Below are 22,584 nucleotides of genomic sequence, written 5' to 3'. Positions count from 1 at the left end.
TTATAGAGCTCAGTATCACTAACGTTATACTACTAGCACGGGGATAAAGAAATTATAGAAACTACCTAACTAAATTGGAAAAAATTATATTTACGAGATATCTATTTAAATAAATGTACATATAACATAAAGGCTATTTATTTGAAGCAAGTTATAAGAAACAATGGCAGAATGTCTGTTTGTGTATGAATTCATTTGTCACGGCTACCAAACTTTGCGAATTATCAGTGAAACAAAACAAACAGACGGGATAATAATTGAACCAGATCTCTATCAGGATCATATCGTTGTTGAATTTGCGTGCAAAATTTGTATGCGGTTCCCGATTATTGCCTAAGAAAACATAGCTAGAGTTGCGACAGAGTTGCATTGTCTTCAGTTTATCAAGTTTATTCAGTGAAATCGCTGGATAAAATTATCAGAAATGTGTAAACGAGTTTCCATACAAATTTTGACAGTTCATTTATAAGGTTTACACAATTATAAGTTTATACGGTTTACAATGCATTTATAAGGTTTGATGAATACCCTTAATAATTATTTATTGGGATTATTATTATATTACGTGCTTTTTATAAGCGTAAAACACAAAATAATTACTATAACTGGTGTTTGGTTTCAAACTCAGACAAACTAGACAAATTAATCAGATTTTATTTTTAATTGGATTAACGATTAATGTTTTAAATTAATTAAACGTAATCGCAGCCAGCGATTAACGATTAAAAAAATGTTGTCATTAATCGTACAGTTGATTACGACTAATTAATTTTAATCGTCAAACGCGAATAACATTTTAATCGTTAATTTTTAATCGCTAATCAGATTAACAGTTTGCCAACACTGTGTGAAATCATGTTCATATTCACGGAGAAAAATGGACGATTTTGTAAAAGGGGCGTAGCACCTCCCATACTGACTGGAAGTTTCATATTGCATATCTCTTCAAATGTTTGGGGTAAAGTATTCAAGCTTGGTATGGAAATACATACATATGTATGCATGTATGTATGTGAGACTAATACCACACTCATGGAGAAAAATGAGAGTTATTGGAAAAGGTGGTGTGGCAACTCCCATGCAAATTGATTTTTCTATGCTGCATATCTCTGGAGGTGTTTATTGCAGAGGACTGGAACTTGGTACCGAGATGTGTATACAAAATTAATTCCATACTCATAGAGAAGAATTTGTGTTATTCGAAAAGGGGGCATGGTTCCTGCCGTACAAATTTACTGTTTTATACTGCTTATCTCTAGAGGTGTTCATGGTAGAGTACTGGGACTTGGTACTGGGGTATGTAAAATCAATTCTAAATTCATGGAAGAAGATAAGGGTTATAAGAAAAAGGGGCGTGGCACTTCCAGTACAAATTAACTTTTCCTGCCACATATCCCTGGAAGTGTTTGTGGAAGACAGAATAAATTTCATTAAATGGAAAAGGAAGAGCCGGGTTCGACGTTATCATCTAAAGCTCTCTTGAGGCATTTGCTACAGTAATGAGAAGTGATATTTTATCAAGGCCAGGTTACTAAATTTGAGTTGGAAATATTAGAACTCGCCGTGGCACCTCCAAGAAGGTTTCACGTTCACGCGTCGTATACCTGGAAACCTTTTAAGGTAAACTTAGAGGGAGGAGAGAGGAGATTTTAAAATTTCATTGTTTTAAACGGCCTAAATACCTTAACTCGCTTAGAAAATAACGAGCTATAACGAAATGGGCACAGAAATAAAATCTAACATTAAATTATTTTTCCTATTTGTATAAAAGCGCGGGGAGAAACCCGCGGGTATAAGCTAGTACACATATGTACATATACATTTGGTGATACAGTCTAATGTACATACATGCATCCATAAATACATTTAATATGAAATTGAAATTTTCACATCAATTTGCGCAATCTTCAAACCCGTGGGTTCAATTGTATGCATTTCGTCGGGGTTTTCCCCACAACTTGGTTTTGCTGCAGTGAAGCGACAGAGCAAGTGACGAGAAAAAATATATATGCGGACACTTATATACATACATATATCTATGCACATACATATGTATCTATGCACATATGTACGTATCTATGCACATATGTTCGTATCTATGCACATATGTGCATATCTATGCACATACATACATATGTGTGTACTTATTTATGTATGTATATCAGCATTTCCGTCGCTCTCTGCATCGCTTCACTAAATTCCTGCCCTTAGTTTTATTTAGATACCGCAAATATATAGGGCTATTCGCGATTCGGTGCATAAGAGCTGACAAATTTATGCAATTGCAGAAATATGCCATGGATCGTGAGCGACCTTTAATAAACTGTCATGGTAAAACTTTTTTAATCAACTGATAGAAATGTCAACCAGAGTTGCAATGCATAGCATTTTTATGCTATGGATTTTCGGTATTGCAAATTTGTCAAGCCATGACAAATGCAAATGCGTGTATTTTGTTTGTGTATTGCAAATAATTTGCAATACAAATTTGCAATGCAATGATGCTAGGCCATTTGCACCGGATTGCGAATAGCCCTTATGTTTTCTTCGAAAATACTCAAGTACCACCAGTAGAGTACACTACTTGCAAATACATTTTACGCGCAGTAGTTGCGGAAGGCAAAGTAAATACTCTACGCGTCTTGCTATTGATCGGTAGTTTACGCTTGCAGAAACTGGTTTGTGCTTACTCACACTTGACCCGAACGATGAGAGTTAAGGAGGGAAAGTATTTGCGCGGCGGTCGGATGTCTTGTTAGGCCGTTTAAATGGAATTGCGCAGAAGTTTAATACCTACGCAAGAACCGCATTAACAAAAAGCTGATTTGACTGAAAACATATTTCTTTCAAGCATTTATACCTGTGTCGTTATAGCGCACTCGCTGAAAGCGTATTCAAAAGTAAAGAAAATTTGTTATTTTTATTCGATATTTCTTAAGAAGAATTCAAATTTGTTATTATAATAATTCAAATTTAAAACGGGCTGTATAAAGAAAACCAGCCTCTTTTCACTTCGCGTCAAATGAGTGATGTGCTTATACCTGTTTTCTAACCGATGTATTGAATTGAAGTTTCACCCGCCAAATAAATACGGAAGAAACTTATCGAAAATGATTTTCAGAACATGCCAAATCGTTTCGGTTTCATGTTCGAAAATTAAAATCGAAATCGTAAAACTCGGAACATGCCACACCGAATTGACTATTAAATTCATGCGAAAACGTGTTGCAGAACATGGCCGATATTGATTTTTTACGTTTTACTATGTATAAAAATTTTAGGGATCTTCCGACCCCAGCGTCGTTCGTAAATTTGTGGTCAGAATACTTACCGTTAAGGTGCTGGCATATGTTCCAAATATGAACCCAATCGGTGCAGCCGTTTAGTAGATAGTTTAGTGAAATACAATGTGCAGAAAATTATACGAAATTGTAAAACTATTGCGTCTCAGATTAAATTTTTTGGCAGCAACAACGAAGAGAAAAACTTTTCACAGAGAAGTTCCAAAAAAGGGCGATTGGTTCTGATTGAACACACTTGGGTTGTTCACGCTTACCTGGTTATCAGGTTATCTGGTTATGGTGTTATATTTTTTATACAGTTTATAAAACAACACACTACAGAATAATAATTTTTAACCCAATAACCTGATAACCAAGCAAGTGTGAACAACCCACCTTAAATTGAATGTCAATAAAACCAAGTTTGTGGTTATATCAAGGCGAAATTTTGAGAACAGTGCGGTGGCCACTCTAAATATAAATAAATAAAATAAAAATAAAAAACTTTTTAATATACAACGCTTTTATAAATAGACTAAAAAGTAGGAAATAATATTTCTCAGTCCCACAGAATTTGTTTTGATAAGTTTTGACTTTGAAATTTTAGCAAAAGTCATTATAAACAATTAACGACATTGACAACGAAAAACGTGGAGTGCATGCAGTACAAAGCATTCGATTTCATTGACAATAGTCAAACTACATAACATTCTACAGCGAAAGTACAAATTTGAGATCGATTTTAAGCGGTCGTTATTCATATGCCCACATACATACATATGTTACTTTTCATATCAATTCAAGTGTATTACATGCGCCCCACGCTTTTCGTTTTCAATGTCATTAATTGTTTATAACGACTTTTGCTAAAATTTCAAAATCAAAAGTTATCAAAACAAATTCTGTGGGACTGAGAAATATTATTTTCTACTTTTTAGTCCATTTATAAAAGCGTTGTATATTAAAAAGTTTTTTTTATTTTATTTATTTTCTACTCTTTAGTCTTGTCTGTACAAAATTTTGCAATAGATATTAAAATAATTGAACTTGCAGTGAAAGTGAACAGAAGACTATGCAAGCAAAATGCTGTTTGGTCACATTTAGTGACGAGCAAAACTGTAACATGGTGTTACACTTTTTATTTCAGCCCCCGCTATCTTTGCAACTTCTAACGACTTTCATTCTTTTGTTGTATATTCTTATTGGTACACCCCCACTTCCTCTCTCATAAAGATTTGAAGTCAATCCAACAACAATAATAAAACCAGCAGGCAAAAATGTAAATTAAGGCATATGTTACAGTTTTGCACTTATATATTTTTAATAACTTTTTGACAATTTTCACGAAAAAAAAGAATTGTTAACACAATGTTCAATATACTTTTGCTTGTTTTACTTCCTGGATGCAATTTGGCATACCTTATTTGTATCTCTGTAAAAATTCGGGAGGTATAGCCTCCCATATATCCTTGGTTTGCTTTCATAGCTCATATACTCCATTGGACGGACTTGCATACTTAGTAAGCTGCGCTTTTAGTTTATTTCGCAAATTTTCGACGAGATTCATATCCGCGGATTGTGGAGGTCATTTCAAAATAGCAAATTTTTGCTTTTGCATTCAGTCTTTGCGAACATGTGCAGTGTGTTTTGGGTGATTTTTCAGCAGAAACTCTAATTTTTTCTTGTACTAACGGACCAACAATATTTTTGAAATACAACCCCCAACTATTATTGACCGACCACTGTGGTTAACAGTTTGCCGTATATGAGGCGCTTAGGCTTAATTTGGTTCTTTGATCCAATACCATGCCGGGCCATCTGATTGAAAGCGATTAATTTAGTCTTGCCAGAACAACTAACCTTAAATTAAATCTTAAAAGTGTGTTTTTTTATTGCATTCTGTAAGGCCTAACATATCCCAATAGGCAACGGTCCGGTTTTCGTGCGATCCGGCAAAATGCTACCACTCTCGCACATGTGTTTTGATCAAAATGGTTTTTTCTTCTTTTATTATGCGTTTGCGTTCAATTTGACAATTCCTCGTCTCGCTGTCTACTGATTTGCATTCAATTTTAATACCTTAAGCGCTTCTGTAATAGTGGCAGCGCTACTTGCTACTAAGTTCACAAGATATCGGACCGTAATATTTTTTGGCAGACTTCCTTTGTCCTTAATAACATTTTAGGCTATATTTTTTCTCAGTCTTAACATTTTCACGTGGCGAGCTCCATAATTTTTTGCCACTTTTCCTACGGTCCCGCGTTTCCGCAGTAAATCTATTATTTACATTTATGTTTCCTGATTAACCATATTATTTACTGGTAATCACTTCTTGAATAAATTACAATACAGAAAAAAGTCATCTGACTTCCAACTAAGTAAAAGATAACTGTAAAATGCAAAACTGAGAGTGAGTGCAAAACTGTAACATTGGCCTTAATTTACATTTTTGCCTGCTGGTTTTATTATTGTTGTTGGATTGACTTCAAATCTTTATGAGAGAGGAAGTAGGGGTGTACCAATAAGAATATACAACAAAAGAATGAAAGTCGTTAGAAGTTGCAAAGATAGCGGTGGCTGAAATAAAAAGTGTTTCAACATGTTACAGTTTTGCTCGTCACTAAATGTGAGCAAACAACATTTTGCTTGCATAGTCTTCTGTTCACTTTCACTGCAAGTTCAATTATTTTAATATCTATTGCAAAATTTTGTACAGACAATACTAAAAAATAGAAAATAAATATAATAAAAATAACTTTTTAATATACATACAACGCTCTTATAAAAGGAATAAAAAGTAGAAAATAATATTTCTCAGTCCCACAGAATTTGTTTTGATAACTTTTGATTTTGAAATTTTAGCAAAAGTCATTATAAACAATTTATGACATTGAAAATGAAAAGTGTGACTTTTGCTAAAATTTCATAGTCAAACGTTATCAAAACAAATTCTGTGGGACTGAGAAATATTATTTTCTACTTTTTCGTCTATTTATAAAAGCGTTGTATATTAAAAAGTTTATTTTTTTTATTTATATTTAGAGTGGCCACCGCACTGTTCTCAAAATTTCGCCTTGATATAACCACAAACTTGGTTTTATTGACATTCAATTTAAGGTGGGTTGTTCACACTTGCTTGGTTATCTGGTTAAAAATTGTTATTCTGTAGTGTGTTGTTGTTATAAACTGTATAAAAAATATAACAGCATAACCAGATAACCTGATAACCAGGTAAGCGTGAACAACCCAAGTGTGTTCAATCAGAACCAATCGCCCTTTTTTGGAACTTCTCTGTGAAAAGTTTTTCTTTTCGTTGTTGCTGCCAAAAAATTAAATATGAGACGCAACGGTTATACAATTTCGAATAGTTTTCTGCACATTGTATTTCACTAAACTATCTACTGAACGGCTGCACCGATTGGGTTCATATTTGGAACATATGCCAGCACCTTAAAACTAAGTATTCTGACCACAAATTTACAAACGACGCTGGGGTCGGAATATCCCTAAAATTCTTATACATACTAAAACGTAAAAAATCAATATCGGCCATGTTCTGCAACACGTTTTCGCATGAATTTAATAGTCATTCAGTATGGCATGTTCCGAGTTTCACGATTTCGATTTTAATTTTCGAACATGAAACCGAAACGATTTAGCATGTTCTGAAAATCGTTTTCGATAAGTTTCTCCGTTTTTATTTGGCGGGTGAAGCTTCAATTCAATACATCGGTTAGAAAACAGGTATAAGCATATCACTCATTTGACGCCAAGTGAAAAGAGGCTGGTTTTCTTTATACAGCCCGTTTTAAATTTGAATTATTATTATAACAAATTTGAATTCTTGTTCGCTTCCATTTCGGTCCACCGCGTAAATTAATTATTTAAGAAATATCGAATAAAAATAACAAATTTTCTTTACTTTTGAATACGCTTTCAGCGAGTGCGCTATAACGACACAGGTATAAATGCTTGAAAGAAATGTGTTTTCAGTCAAATCAGCTTTTTGTTAACCCATTAGAAGTCACCGTACTCAATTGAGTACAGTCATATCTCTAAGTGTGGATTATAATTTTCAAATAATTTTTGGTAGTGTTCTAGTTTTTTTATATTACCATTATACTGTTCAAAGCTATAAATAAGAAGTTCCCGGCGATTGGGATTTTTTTAGGTCAAAACATCAGTTGAAGTTGTGCATCATGAGAACTGCGCATGTGTGTAAATTATTTTTGAAATATGATAATAATTACTGTATAATCATGTGTTTTCACATTCAATTGCTAAATAAAATATGTCAAGTTAAGTTATAAACTATATTATAATCCAATAGTTATAATAACAACAAAACTGTAGCCATATACATATATCTTGCTGTACTCGGTTGATTTTGTCTTCATATTCCTAATAATGAGCAAACTACAATTTTGGGCTAAAAATTACTACAAAGGGCTTCAAGAAGCTATTGATGCCATTATTTGCGATAGTGACGATGGTGCTGACGAAGTTCAAATGGTTATCATACCACCTGATCCAAGTGAATTGACCGATCAAGAAGAAGGCGCCGAGAAAGATATGGTGCTATCATCTCTACCGCATGACGTGCCTGGTACTATTGAGATATTTACGAATCGCAAGGATGGTGATTATGAAGATAGTAGTAGCGATGATTGTGACGATGAACCGCTGGCAAAAAGAAGGCGACTAGATATTATTCACCGGCCAATCCCAACCTGGCGCAAATGTCCGCCTTCATACACCTCAACTTCTCAGCGTACTTCCGAAGTCGAAGATAAGGCAAAAGCTATTCGGGAAGAACTAAAAGGCCTTAGCCCTGTACAAATATTTGAAAAACATTTTGATGAAGATATTGTTGATATCATTATATCAAATAGTCTACTTTATTCAAATCAAAACAACAGACATGATTTTCAACTAGACTCATCTGATTTGAAAAAGTTTTTAGGAGTATTGATATTATCTGGATATCATAAGCTACCTCGAGCACCAATGTATTGGAGTTTAGACGAAGATGTTGGGGTGGAATTGATCGCTCAAGCCTTATCGAGGCATAGGTTTCGAGAGCAGCAACGTCGAATGATAAAATGTTCAAGATAAGATCATTGGCCGACGCTCTTAGAAATTTTTACAGTGGGGGATGTTTCATGATAGTATCTCCGTAGACGAATCGATGGTGAAATATTATGGCCACCGCCCTTCTCAGCAGTTCATTCGTGGAAAACCAGTACGTTTTGGATACAAAAATTGGGTAGCGGCCAGTTCTACAGGATATTGTTACACATTCGATTTTTACTGTGGAAAGTCACAAGTAACTACTTCTGATCCATTGGGATCTCGATTTGTCAAAAATTTATTGGAAAAACTGAATTGTAACGCAGCAAATCACGAGGTTTTTTGACAACTTTTTTACAAGCTTCGATCTTTTGGTTGACTTGAAAAACCTAGGCTACCGAGCTACTGGAACTGTACGAGAAAACCGAACTAAAAAATGCCCACTGACTAGCACGAAGGACATGAAAAAGAAAGAGCATGAATCTTACGACTACAGCTTTAACAAGGAAAGAGAACTGCTACTGGTAAGGTGGAAAGACAATAGTGTATGTACAATGGCGACCAACTACGATACCATTGAACTATTGGGGATTGTCAAGCGATGGTGTCCAGTAAAGCGGCAGAAGAACGACGTGCCGATACCACGATTGTTCTAAAATTACAACAAAAACATGGAATAAAACATGGTGAATAAAATGTACTGAGCTATAACTTTACATTACATAAAAAAATTGCTCATTTAATAATTTCAGAAAGGTGCCACTCTTACTGTTTTGAATAGAAAAAAAGTTATAGCCACTTTTGTGGGCAAAGGACTGAGACACGCTAGAATGTATTTAATAGATTTAAATTTAAGTTGCTCTTGTTACCGACCAATGACATGCTAAATAGTACAAAGGTACATTATTACCTGCTCCTGACATTATTTTATGTTACCTACCGAAATTAGTGAAAGTGGATTTTGTGAAATTGGACCCTTCGAACCTTGTATTATTAATACTATGACAGAGAACACGCAGTATACGTCGCATGAATATGCGGATATTCACCTAATTTACGGTGAAGCTTGCTGTAATGCCAGAGCTGCTCAAAAACTCTCTGCGGAGCGATACCCCAATCGTCGGCATCCGGGTCGTGAAGTATTCGCCCGGACCCATAGAGAAATATATGAAGGTAAGTGAATTTTACACCTTTCTTGTTTGCTTGCTTGTTAACTATCATTTTTCACTTTTTTAAGGTCGCATACCTGGAAGGCGTGGCGGCGTAACAGGACGTCCTGCTACGGTAGATGTTGAAGTTGTGTTCGAGGAAGTGGAACTAGGTCCATCAACATCAGTGAGAATGATGGAAAGACGGACGGGAATATCAAAAACTACAGTTCACAAAGCTTTAAAAGACCATCGATTTCATCCCCACCACATTCAACGTGTTCAGGCTCTACAAGAAAGAGATTGCCTGTCGAGGGTTAGATTTTGCCGTGAAATGTTGCGAATGCATGAATCAGACCCCAACTTTTTTAATAAAATAATTTGGAGCGATGAATCATCATGCAAACGTGATGGGTTTTTTAATTTACATAACCTTCACGGTTGGCAGATAGACAATCCTCACGAAATGAGAGAAAATCGTTCGCAGTACCGGTACAAAATAAATTTATGGTGCGGTATTTTTAATTGTCAGATATTGGGACCTGTGGAACTACCGCCTACGATTAACTCTCACAGTTATTTAGAGTTCCTTCAGGAACGGCTTCCAACTCTTTTAGAAGATGTACCCTTAAACCTGCGGCGAAGACTATGGCTGCAAAATGGCGGGTGCCCTGCTCACTACGGGCGTGAAGTAAGAGCTCATTTAGAAGAAAATTATCCTCGCTGATGGATTGGACGATACGGATGGAGCTACTGCTGAGATAGCCCAATTGAGTTTAAGATCCCTAAAAGCGTATTTTCTTAAAAAGTGCCAAGCTTGTATTAGAGTACAAGGTCGCCAATTTGAGATTATTTTATAAATAATATTTATATATATTTTATAAATAAATGAATAAATTTTTCTTCAAACACTCATGTAAATTTTATTTCACGTGAACCCATCCTTCACAAAAAATATTGATAGATGCCCTTGTTATAGACTCTAGTCCGAATTCCGGTAAGTAACATAAAATAATGTCAGGAGCAGGTAATAATGTACCTTTGTACTATTTAGCATGTCATTGGTCGGTAACAAGAGCAACTTAAATTTAAATCTATTACATAGGCTGACATCCAAAACGTCAATTGCTTTGCATACGTACAAAGTATAATGTTCCATAACGCCGAACTACAAAATATTGACAATGTATACTGTTCCAAAACGCATTTGAAAAGTTATCGAAACGCATCGCTAGAGCAATCATCGCATCAGAAACAAAGTTGATGCTTCGTTTGTTATTGATTACCATTGGTCTTTTAGAAATGGAAAATTCAGAAAAACTGTTCATTGCTATATTGAATATTTAAAATATGCAATTTATATGGTTGCAATGTGTCGCAACTCTGCATATAAAAACAGTTTGAATACCGCAGTATAACAGTTTCCAAACATTGTATTGATACGTTTTGGAAGTCAGCCATACATTCCAGCGTGTCTCAGTCCTTTGCCCACAAAAGCGGCTATAACTTTTTTTTCTATTCGAAACAGTAAGAGTGACACCTTTCTGAAATCGTTATTAAATGAGCAAGTTTTTATGTTATGTAAAGTTATAGCTCAGTACATTTTGATTTCACCAGAGATAGTCAAAGTTGGGGAAGAAAATATCAAAAAGTTCAAAATGCCAAACTGTCCAAATTTTATTATGGTTCCTTAATATATTTTAACTACATTGCTTTTGAGTATGGAGAAGCAACTATCTGGAAGCATTTTACATAAAAAGTTTCCTAAGTATAGCCTGGTTTGTAGAAGCAGTTAAAGAAAATACATGAAAAGGCACGATTTTTTTTTAAATCCAAAAAAATTTAAATATTTCAAAAACGGTGATACTTTTACCTGAAAATTTTTTGTTTATCAGGGAGCTCACCTCCCCACCTACCTTCCCCTAAAGTTTGGCACGTTACTTCTGGGACACCCTGTATAATATTTTCGATTTAATTCCATGTTACTTGTACAAATCAACGAAAAAATTTAATTTTTTTACTAAAACAATTACTTTCAGAAAAAATCGAACACTTTTGGGTTTTCTATTTGAAAATTTTCCCAAAATATCACAAAAATCATCAATATTCATATTTAATTAACATTGCAAACGCTCTCTGAGATTTGGCTCTGTTAATATTCTTCTTTTCTGCTTTGTATTTTGATTTCGCTGTTAAGTTTTCCAAATATTGGTCGGCCTTAAAATGCTTGTTCAGTTGGCTCGAAAAATTTGGCATTCACAGTTTTCGGTGTTTCTCTATACTTTACGTTCTTCCCCATTGTGTCTGTAAAATCAAAAACTTGCTGCTACTCTTTGCAAAAATTGCGTTGTACTTTTCTTTCATCATATATTACATTTCTTATCTCAATAAATCCAAAAATTTTCACAAACTGAAAAAATTGAAATTCAGATATGTAAACCAAGCACAGAATAGTTGTCACGCATAAGCGAAGTTGAAAGTTGAGCTAATTTGTGCGTCACAGTCACCGTCAGCTTTGTTCATGTAACTTACTTCATACGAATACACCGATTTAACTTTTTGACGACTGACGGTGACGTTGGCGGTGACGCAATGGACGTTATGTACTTTCACTTTTACCCCTGAAAATTTATCGAAAGTCGCAAAAAAGTGTCACAGTCGAAAAAAGTGTCTTCAAGTAATTCAAATCTTTTATACCATGTATGTATATATCGATTCTCATTATTTTACCTTTCGAAGCTTATATTTATAATCACGATAAAATCCACTGTAAGCCTAGGTATAGCTTTAAGACATAATTTTCAATGGTAAGTCCATCAAAAATGCTGCACCTAACTTTAGAGTCGGCTTTATTTCATCATTTTTTTTTTTTATTTTAAAAAAATCTATCAAGGAGGGATTTAATAAAAAGATGCAATATGTATGCATATTTTGCATTTATTATGAAAACAAAATTGCAATAAAAAAATGCATTTACATTAATATAACACTTCAGTCACAAAAACGGATCATTAGTAGATAACAATTATTATAACAAATTTTGACCTTTTAAGTTTGTATATAAATTATCGCAGATTATTTGTTTGTGCCAGAAGCCACGAAAATAAATTTAACACAAATAGCAAGGGGAAATGGTAAGCTTCAAAAACGGTACATTAATTCAATGCTACTTCTGGACATTTTTTTGGAAAAATTTTGACTAACAATAATAATAATAAATTGGCGCTTACACATATGTTAGTGGTTGGCCGAGTTTCTCCTCCGATTTCTGGCATGCGCCTTGATGTTGTCACACAAAGCGGAGGGACCTACAGTTTTACGCCGACTCCGAACGGCGATTGTATTTTTATGAGAAGCTGTTTTTCTAGGCAGAAATACACTCAGAGGTTTGCCATTGCCTGCCGAGGGACGACCGCTGTTAAGAAAAAACCTTTTTTCTATATTTTTTGCGATGTTGCTTTGATCAGGGTTTGAACCCAGGTGCTTCGGAGTGGAAGCGCGCACTGCTTACCACAGCGGCCGACGTAATAAATATGTTGAAATCAGTAAAAATTTTGCCAGAGGTGTAAATTTTAAGTGCCTTCGAAAAGTAAAAGAGATAGATATAAATTTATGAAAACATTATCAAAATCAAAGAAAAGGAGCAAAAGTCGCATGATTTTTAAGAAAAGTTTTAGAATAACAGGTAACACTGCTGGTTATTAAAAAAGTTTAACAAAAACATTTGTTCTTGATTAAATGTATATTCAGGTAGTTTTTTTAAGGAATCCGCATCGACATCGGCCAAAAATTGGGAATCGGTCGGACTCTACTATGTGTGCGATATATGCAAAGAGGAGTATTACCATCTTGTACGAGCAGTTTTGCTACGCTTGTGCGAATACGGTTTAAAGGTGGCAGATATTTGCGTACCTGTGACCAGTGTGCAGACTATACCACTTTTGTGGTAGATCTAGCACTTTTATTTTGCTAAATTGTTTTCAAAACATCGATGTTGCGTCCAAAAATATCGATGTTAACATCGACTAGAAAAGTGAAAAACATCGACATCGTTCATTCACTCCGTTCGTATAATGCCGAACGACCAGTGGTAAGCGAGCGCTTGTTCTCGGAAGCTGATGCAACCATCATTCAGGATAGAAGCAGGCTTTTGGGGGTTAGATTATCAAAGCTTCTTTTCTAAACTCATTTCAAAATGTTTATTCATATTTAAATAAATAAGATCTACATACATATTTAAGATATGTACATCATAATTATAGCAACATGCTTATACTAGCATTGAAATATGCTGCTTGAAGGAAGTTTCTATAGGTTCTTTCCCTAACAATCCGGACCGGATCCGGTAATTAGAGAATAATGGAAAAGTTTGCTCTCAAAAATGGAACGTAGTCCAGAAGTACGGGAACGCATAAAACCACATTTCGTGCCCAGAATTTGAGAAAGAGCTGATACGTTGTTTTTGTTTTTGTCACTTCAATTCAAAAACTTGGAAATTGAATTTTGGTTTCAAAAATTTGATTTTAAGTATATAGAGATTGAAAATACACCAGCAGGCCATTCACTATTTCTATTCACCAAGTAAATGCAGGCAACATGTAAACACAAAAAAGTTTGGGCGCATGTAATAGACCAGAATTGATATGAAGTATAAGTATGTATGTGGATATATGAATAACGACCGTTTAAAATCGATCTCAAATTTGTACTGTCTCTGTAGAAATTCTACAGTAAGTTATGTAGTTTGACTATTATCAATTAAATCTAATGCTCTGTATTGCATGCGCCCCACGTTTTTCATTTTCATTCTCATAAATTGTTTGTGACTTTTGCAAAAATTTCCAAATCAAACGTTATCAAAACCAATTCTATGGGACTGAGAATTATTATTTTCTACATTTAGTCCATTTATAAAAGCGTTGTATATTAAAAAGGTTTTTGTATATTATTAATTTTCTACTTTTTAGTCTTGTCTGTATAAAATTTTGCAATAGATATTAAAATAATACAACGATATTAATAGATTGCTGCATACACATGCATATACATATGTGTGTACATAAATACGAGCACCAATTAATTTCATTTAAAGAAATGGCGTGTCGTCCATTTCCGCTGCAGCGTACGTAGTGCATAGGTCGACATTTACCTCTCGAACCAACGAGGTTGATGTCTAGACTTTATAGGAACTTTGCAAAGCAAAACTTTTATAGCTGTCCGGACACACAACATTGCAAGTTGATAAAAGCGTTGTACAAAATTTGCGATCGATTTTAAGCGATCGTTATTCATATACCCACATACATATGTATGTATGTACATACATATATTACTTTTCATATCAATTCAAGTCTATTACATGCGCCCATATATGTAATACTTCTATATTGGCAGTAAGCTAACTTCCCAATGTGTAAGCATTCCGAAATCAAAGCGAGACAGTCTAGTACGATTTTTGTGTAAGTATTATGGACGTTTCGAATACCATATTTTTCACATTCGCGAATGCGAATTTTCGGAATGCGAATGCGAATTTTCGGAATGCGAATGCGAATGTTAAGTCATCGTTTTTATTACTTAAAAATTTTGTAAATTATTAGAACATTGAACGAGTGCTTAACCTATAAGGGTTTTAATCTTGTAGTAAAAGGTCAAAATGGGCATATTATATTTCAAAAAAAGTAAATTTGCTGCCTTTTCTCCCATGAGGCGATTTCTTAGAGGCTCGTATATAAGGCAGGCTGCACTAAAAAATTGCTCACTTGGAACGGCCGGTGGAGCGCTCAAATATTTGCGGCCCAGATCTGTCAATATGTCGTATTTTTGTTTAGTTTTCCACCAATCGAGAGGATTTTCACGGAGATGAGCCCGTTTTTTCTTAAGATGGGCCTTCAATTCAGCTTTTATTTCACATTTTTTAATGTCTCCAGATTTTACATCCGAGCCTTTGCTTTCGCTGGAGGAATCTAAAATTATTTCTAGGTTGCGTATACGACTTATAGCAGCACTTGTTAAAAGCCCATCAATGTTGCTTGATATACTACTTAACCGTTTAGCGCCTGAAGCTAAAAGCCGGTTATTGCCCGCACCCTGATTAGACAGACTTAGAGCCATGTCAACAACATTAGAGTGGACACTCTGCCATGCACACATTCGCATTCGCAAAACATTCATATCATTTGATGTGAATGCGAATGTGTAAAATGATGCGAATCATTCGCATAACGAATGCGAATGCAAATATTCGCAATATCCCTGGTATGTATTGTGAACGTGAGTGCCGTTTTTGTGGATGTGTTGTGTATATGTTTATTTATAAACGTATGTGTTCGGCCGCTGTGGTGTAGTGGTAAGCAGTGCGCGCTTCCACTCCGCAACGCCTGGGTTCAAACCCTGGTCAAAGCAACATCGCAAAAAATATAGAAAAAAGGTTTTTTCTTAACAGCGGTCGTCCCTCGGCAGGCAATGGCAAACCTTCGAGTGTATTTCTGCCATGAAAAACAGCTTCTCATCAAAATACTAACATATGTGTAAGCGCCAATCTATATATATATATATATACGTGTTGCTTTTCTTTTGTACGGTTTTATTGATATATCTGTACTGTAATGTTTCCGGACGGTACTAGCTCTTACTGCCAATATGGGAGTATTACATATATGCATTAAAGTGGTCCAAAAATGTATGTAAAAAAAATAAGGTCGGATTTTTAATGCCGGCACCCCTTAGGATTGTTCTATATCGAAAAAAAATATACCCCTATTTTTTTATTAAAAAAAAAAAAAATTAAAAAAGGGAGTGCTCAACGCGCTCAAAGTTTTCCATGTATTTTATATGGGGAGAAAACAAGTTTTCGTAGAAATAGTGTAGAATTCTTGAAAATCAACAGTTTTCTTATCTTCAGGAGATTCCCAGTAATAATACGCAATTGTCTCTTTAACCATTTTTTCATAGTAACTATATTTTATAGGTCCTCCAAAACCCCTAGAAAATGCAATGGAAAAATCTTTAATCATAAAAAATGGTTAAATAAACAATTGGATATTAATACTGGAAGTCTCCTGAAGAGAACCACAGTTTTCCGATTGAAAAATATTGATTTTTAAGAGATTTATACCATTTCTACGAAAAATGGTTTTTTCTCCATATAAAATATATGGAAAATTTTGAGCGCTTTGAGCACCCCCTAAATATTTTTTGATTTCAAAATAAAAAAATAGGGGTATATTTTTTTCGATATAGAACAATCCTAGGGGGTGCCGGCATTAAAATTCCAACTTAATTTTTTTGGACCTCTCTAATATGCATGCGCCCCACGCTTTTCATTTTCAATCTCATAAATTGTTTATAACGACTTTTGCTAAAATTTCAAAATCAAAAAATATCAAAACAAATTCTATGGGACTGAGAAATATTATTTTCTACTTTTTAGTCCATTTATAAAAGCGTGGTATATTAAAAAGTTTTTTATTTTATTTATTTTCTACTTTTAGTCTTGTCTGTATAAAATTTTGCAATAGATATTAATATAATTCAACGATATTAATAGATTGATGCACACACATGCATATACATACGTATGTACACACAAACGAGCACCAATTAATTCCATTTAAAGCAGTGATTCCCAGAGTGGTCCACGGGAGACTCGACGGGGGTCTACGTGGGCGTGAAAAAAGTATGGGAGTCCATGAGTTGTAAGTGAGGGTCACGAAAATTCATTTGGTTTCGATAATAAAGAACCAAAATGGTTGCTTATTTATGGCCTATTTATTTAACTCTAATTCTTTTGAGTGGTGTATAGTGCTCTTGACGCTCACTTTTTGTCATCATACGTGGATAAGCCTTAAAGGTCATCTGCGGAATAAAAAGAAACCGATGTTGGTATAACACTGAGTGAAGCGATGCGGACATTGCCGGGGGCAGATATTTCAGGACTTGTGTCTTTTCAATGCTACAGGATAGTACGCCACCATTACCTTTGTTGAAGATATTCTAGAGAGAGAGTTCCCTGATGGGGAATTCTGGTTTAATTCCAGCACTGAGCCCACACTCGTATATTGTAGAATCTTCACTGATGGCCCCAAAATAGACTCAGGGTCAGGATCTGGAGTATTTTTCGAAGTTAATGGGGATAAGTTTCACTTTTTCTTTTGGGGAAGATGCTTCAGTCTTCCAAGCTGAGGTATTTGCAATCCCCAAAGCCATAGACTACGTGGTGGAAAGTAGGTGGGGTTAAAGGAGTTTACGTGTCTACTGGTACAGCCAAGCTGCACCTAATGCATTGGCCAGCCCTTTTCCTAAGTACTTCCAAACTAGTTCGGCAATGCATGTCCGACTAAATTATGTTGCTAAACATAACGAGGTTGCTTTACTCTGGGTCACTCGGGAGTTCCTGGAAATGTGGCATTTGACCCTTTGGCCAGAGCTGGCTTAGACCAGGCATTCCTCGATCCGCGACCAGTTATAGCACTCTCCACTTCGACCATCGAAGCAATCATCAAAAACTGGGTGGCTACTTCGCTCAGCAATGACTGGGAGCCATCGAGTGGTGGGCAAAACTCATGTTGCCTTCAATCTCAGAAGGTCTGTCTAGTTTTTCCTCTCACTGCTGGGACTGCTGACTGGTCCCTTCACGTGGCGCAAACACCTGACTGTGATAGGCGTAAATTACAACTCCATTTGACCATCCTGCTTTGAATAGGATGAGACGGTGGAACACTTCTAGAGCTTCTTGCTTGCTTGTTTGTTTACCATCGATTTATATAGATGTGGTCTCTTTTTAACCGACTTCCAAAAAAGGAGGAGGTTATCAGGTCGTCGTTTTGCTAAAAATTACTAGTTTGTTTCTGAATTTGTAGTATGGCGTAAAAAGCTTTGCAGTTTTGTTATTTAAAGTTTTATGTTTTAAATATGCGAGTGACGAATATTTTTCGCATCACTTTAAAACTCGGAGCGATAAAATTAAATATGGCATCAACACAAATGAACTATTTGACCAATATATCACATGCAAATTCATGAGTGAGCGGACCATGTGAGGAGTTTATTTAGTGCTCTTAAAAAATATTCTTTCATGGCTTTACGAGCTCTATTTTTTAAAACTTGCAAGTGTATGATCATATTATTTTTTAATAAATAGAACACAAGAAAATATTTTATTTTTATTTTTGCCACTCCGAATTTAGTCTCTGAATCTTCACATCTTTTGATGAGCTTTGGGAATATGTTAGAAAAGAGCATCAGGGGGTCCACGGAAACCAGTATAGTTTTGAAAGGGGTCTACGATAAAAATAAGTGTGGGAACCTCTGATTTAAAGAAATGCCATGTCGTTCATTTCCGCTGCAGCGTACGTAGTTCATAGGGCGACATAACCTCGTCGGTTGAGAGGTAGATGTCGCCCTATGCACTAGACCTTTTTATAGGAACTTTGCAAAGCAAAGGTTTTATAGTTACAAATGGTGTCTGGACACACAACCTTGCAAGTTAATAAAAGCGTTGTACTAAAATTCGAAACATATACTCAATGCATTTGTTTTAAAGTAGTCTTTGAATTAGTTTATTAAAAAAAATCACTTTTTTCCGTCAGGGTATATATTAGGGCCGGTCATTTTTTCCTTCCTAGCAGATTCGGATTCTACATAAAATTCTAAGAAAAAGTCCTAATCAATTTCTAGCCTGCGCAATTTTACAAGAAAATATCTTTAATTAATACTAAGTCAATGTGCAGATTAATATTTACTAAAGCGTTACGAATGTTTTTTTTTTTAATAAAAACTTCTGCTCCGGAGTTTTGTGATATGAAAAATTCATTTCTGATATCCATTTTTTATTCAAAGAACCGCAAGATGGGGCTTCAAAGCAAATCGACCATATTTGTGGAAGTATGTATGTATTTATATGCCAGGTTGCAGCCTAAACATATGTACAGGATCGAAAAAAATTTGCCAGCGTATTTCCATATATAGTCACATGAACTCAAAATTTGAAGTGTACAGATATCTATGGTAGATGCTTATAGAAATATATATGTATATAAATGAGTTTGTAAAAGGGGGCGTGGCACATCTCATAGGTGTGGACTCTTTTATCAGCTATAACAGCAGGCAGTATTAGTAATCTCTTTGAATTGGATTTTGAAGATTTGTTACAATTGATCAAAGTGGAATTCAAATAAATTATAGATGATATGAAGTTCACCGGGTAATCTTCTGGTCTCTAATATATACTAAGTTAATATAAAGATTAATATTTAGTAAAGTGTTGCGAACGTTACTTTTTAATACAATAAGAAAAAAACTATAATTTAAAGGAGTGACACACAATGGCTAGAGTCGGCGCATGTGTTTATTCTTTCATATACTTATATATTTTTCATCCACTCGCTTATTCCTTACCGAAAATTTTAAATTAAAATTTGACAAGTTTTAACCGCTGATATAGTTCAGGTAGCAGTTTAAAATGGATAACTGGGTAAACTTAATAAAGAAAACATATTCTCTGGTTAAATTAAAAAGCCTGCCCGGATACACAAAATCCTAAGCTTGATAAACATTGGGTGTTATAAAAGATTTATAAAGCTCTACTTGTAATTAAGAAAAATGACGAAAAAATTAGACAAAGTCCTGGAATTATTATTAAAATTTCATTTTTCCGATTCCGACGAATGATCAATCTTACTTCTTACTCATATTATAAATGTGAATGTTTGTATGTTTGGATGTTTGGGCAATTATCACGCGGAAATGACTGAACGGATTTGCATGAAATTTTGTACGCGGATAACTTATGGGCCAGATTAGTTAATGGGCTATTTTTTTAAGAGTTGCCACCTAAAATGTTTAATTTATTTAATATGCGGGAACGACTGAACAGATTTGCATGAAAATTTGAACACAGATAGCCTATGACCTAGACTGGAAAATAGGCTACCTTTCTTAAGAGTTTCCACCTGTTAAAAAGTTTAATTAAATTAATACACGGAAACGACTAAACGGATTTGCATGAAATTTAGCACACGGATAGCTTATGACCTAGGTTGGAGTAGCTGTGACATTTACATATCGAGAAACTGCGACTCGTTATTTAAGACTAAAGTCTGATTAACGTTGTTTGATATTAGCATTTCAAATCATTAAAAACGTATGTGAATGACCAAAACAAACGACGAAAATAGTCATTGATGCAAATAAATATATAATGCCCTTAGTTCACTCGGTAAAAGATTCCTATTTGCAACTTTTTTATCACTGTTTTTGTCACAGTCACCGATGAAAATCACTGTGACTGCAAAGTCACAGTCACAAATAACGTTGTTCCTCAAAAGCCACGAGATCGCCCATCTCTAATATCCACTCACGTAGAGGCATGGTTTTTCGTTTCACTCCCGCCGCTAAAGAAGTTTTCACTCCAACAACTTTTTTGTAATGTTGCCGAGAATCTAGGTCCTACCGGGAATAAGCACGCCACATCCAGCAAAAACACGATTAACACAGAAGCGAAAGTGGAAACGAGGTAGGCGATGGGAATCGCTTACCCTTTCGCTTCAAGAAGGCATTATTTTAACATGGGCATGTCATTGGCGGTAAGCCCTTAAAACGAAGGGAGAACGCATGGAACAGAATCCTGAGAAGCGAACAAAGAATGCCTTACAAAGAAACTAATGTGGAATGCCTAGATAAGTACAGAAATCAGAAAATGTCTTAAAAGATTAAAATTAATTAAAATTTGTATAAATAAGTTTTTATACGTACATATGTATGTATTTAGGTATTTAGATTTTACTTAAAAATCGGTATGTACCTACATGCATATTTAATTAAGCTTAAAATTGTACTCCCTCACTCTTGTACTTCACTTCATTGACTGACATCAACCTCGCTGCAAATTGAACAAAGCAAAACATGAGAGAGAAATTTCCACAGAAAGTAACGGTAGAAAAAGAATTTTTGGATATTCATTCTATTTTTCAGCTACGATGCAGCATTCTACTTTGCATTCTCCGAAATGAAGCAAAGAAGCGAAATAAAAAAAAATATTGTAGGACATTCTACTTTGCATTCCCCGAAATGAAGCAAAGAAGCGAATTAAAAAAGAAATATTATAGGACATTCTACTTTGCATTCCCCGAAATGAAACAAGGAAGAGAAATAAATAAAATATTGGAGGACATTCTACTTTGCAATACCGGCAATGCCTAAAAGAAGCGAAAAAATTCGAAGGCATTATAACGCTATGCCTTCTAGAACACGTTACCACTAAAAGCGATTACCAACTTTTTGCTGGGATGCTAGTGGCTTGACTTCAAAAATAAGCATTTTGTAAACTTGTTTTTAATATACGGTAGGACGAAATTTCAATTGTTACGAGCCCTGGAAATCGAAATCTTAATGAAATCTTTAAGAGTATCGGAAGTCTGTTTTGAATTCTGTAACGATTTATTTACGAAAGAAGTGGTTAACACGAGCTCGTAAAGTAATTCATATACGATTTCCTAAAGACAATTTTGAAAGACTTCTTCACGGCGCTGCATTATTAATGATTGTTTTTTTTTTTTTAATTTCATAAAATTCGGCAAAAAAATCTGAAAGGGAAATAATGAAAGTATGGTTTGCAGGGAGTATACCTATCACACTTCTTGCAATTGCATCATTAATTTATTTTAAGACCATTTGCGTGAACGTTTATAAAATATTAGTTTTTTAAATATTTTTACTTACGTTGAACTTGAACGCTTTTGCATGCTCTAGTAATAACGGGCTTCCCTACAGATTTGAGATTTTTTTCTTCCATCACTCGTGAAGATGACCGAGTACCGATTCTAGATCCATAATGATCTTCTGTTCTGCTTTCAGCCCGGCTTGAGGAGAATATAGATCTGTGTTCGTCTTGTTTCCTCCTTTCTAATCTTGAGCTCGCAGTGCTTCCTAAATTTTCGCTGTAGTTGTCATAAGATCCTCTATCGTAATCGCGTGTCGTCGTACTCACTTTTCAGTAAGAAATTGAGAAAAACAAAAGTATTAATATCTATAGATATTGAAAAAATTTTAAATGAACTTTAAAAAAATATGAAAATGCATAAATA

At 34.9% G+C, this 22,584-nt stretch overlaps 1 protein-coding gene across 1 annotated transcript in view; it reads right to left on the bottom strand.

The window, feature by feature from the left end:
* Positions 1-22,584, bottom strand: part of LOC118743562 (obscurin) — a 434,461-nt gene that overhangs the window by 349,787 nt on the left and 62,090 nt on the right. Inside the window, exon 4 of the mRNA XM_036476326.1 lies at positions 22,220-22,486. Coding sequence (XP_036332219.1) covers positions 22,220-22,486 — 267 coding nt within the window. The remainder of the gene's footprint in view (positions 1-22,219; positions 22,487-22,584) is intronic.

Source organism: Rhagoletis pomonella, unplaced genomic scaffold, assembly GCF_013731165.1.
Source record: "Rhagoletis pomonella isolate Grant_MI unplaced genomic scaffold, Rhpom_1.0 Rhpom_scaffold_00007, whole genome shotgun sequence".
Classification (NCBI taxonomy): Eukaryota; Metazoa; Arthropoda; class Insecta; order Diptera; family Tephritidae; genus Rhagoletis; species Rhagoletis pomonella.
Note: the sequence above shows the minus strand (reverse complement) of the source record. Positions and strands in the feature narration are given on the sequence as shown.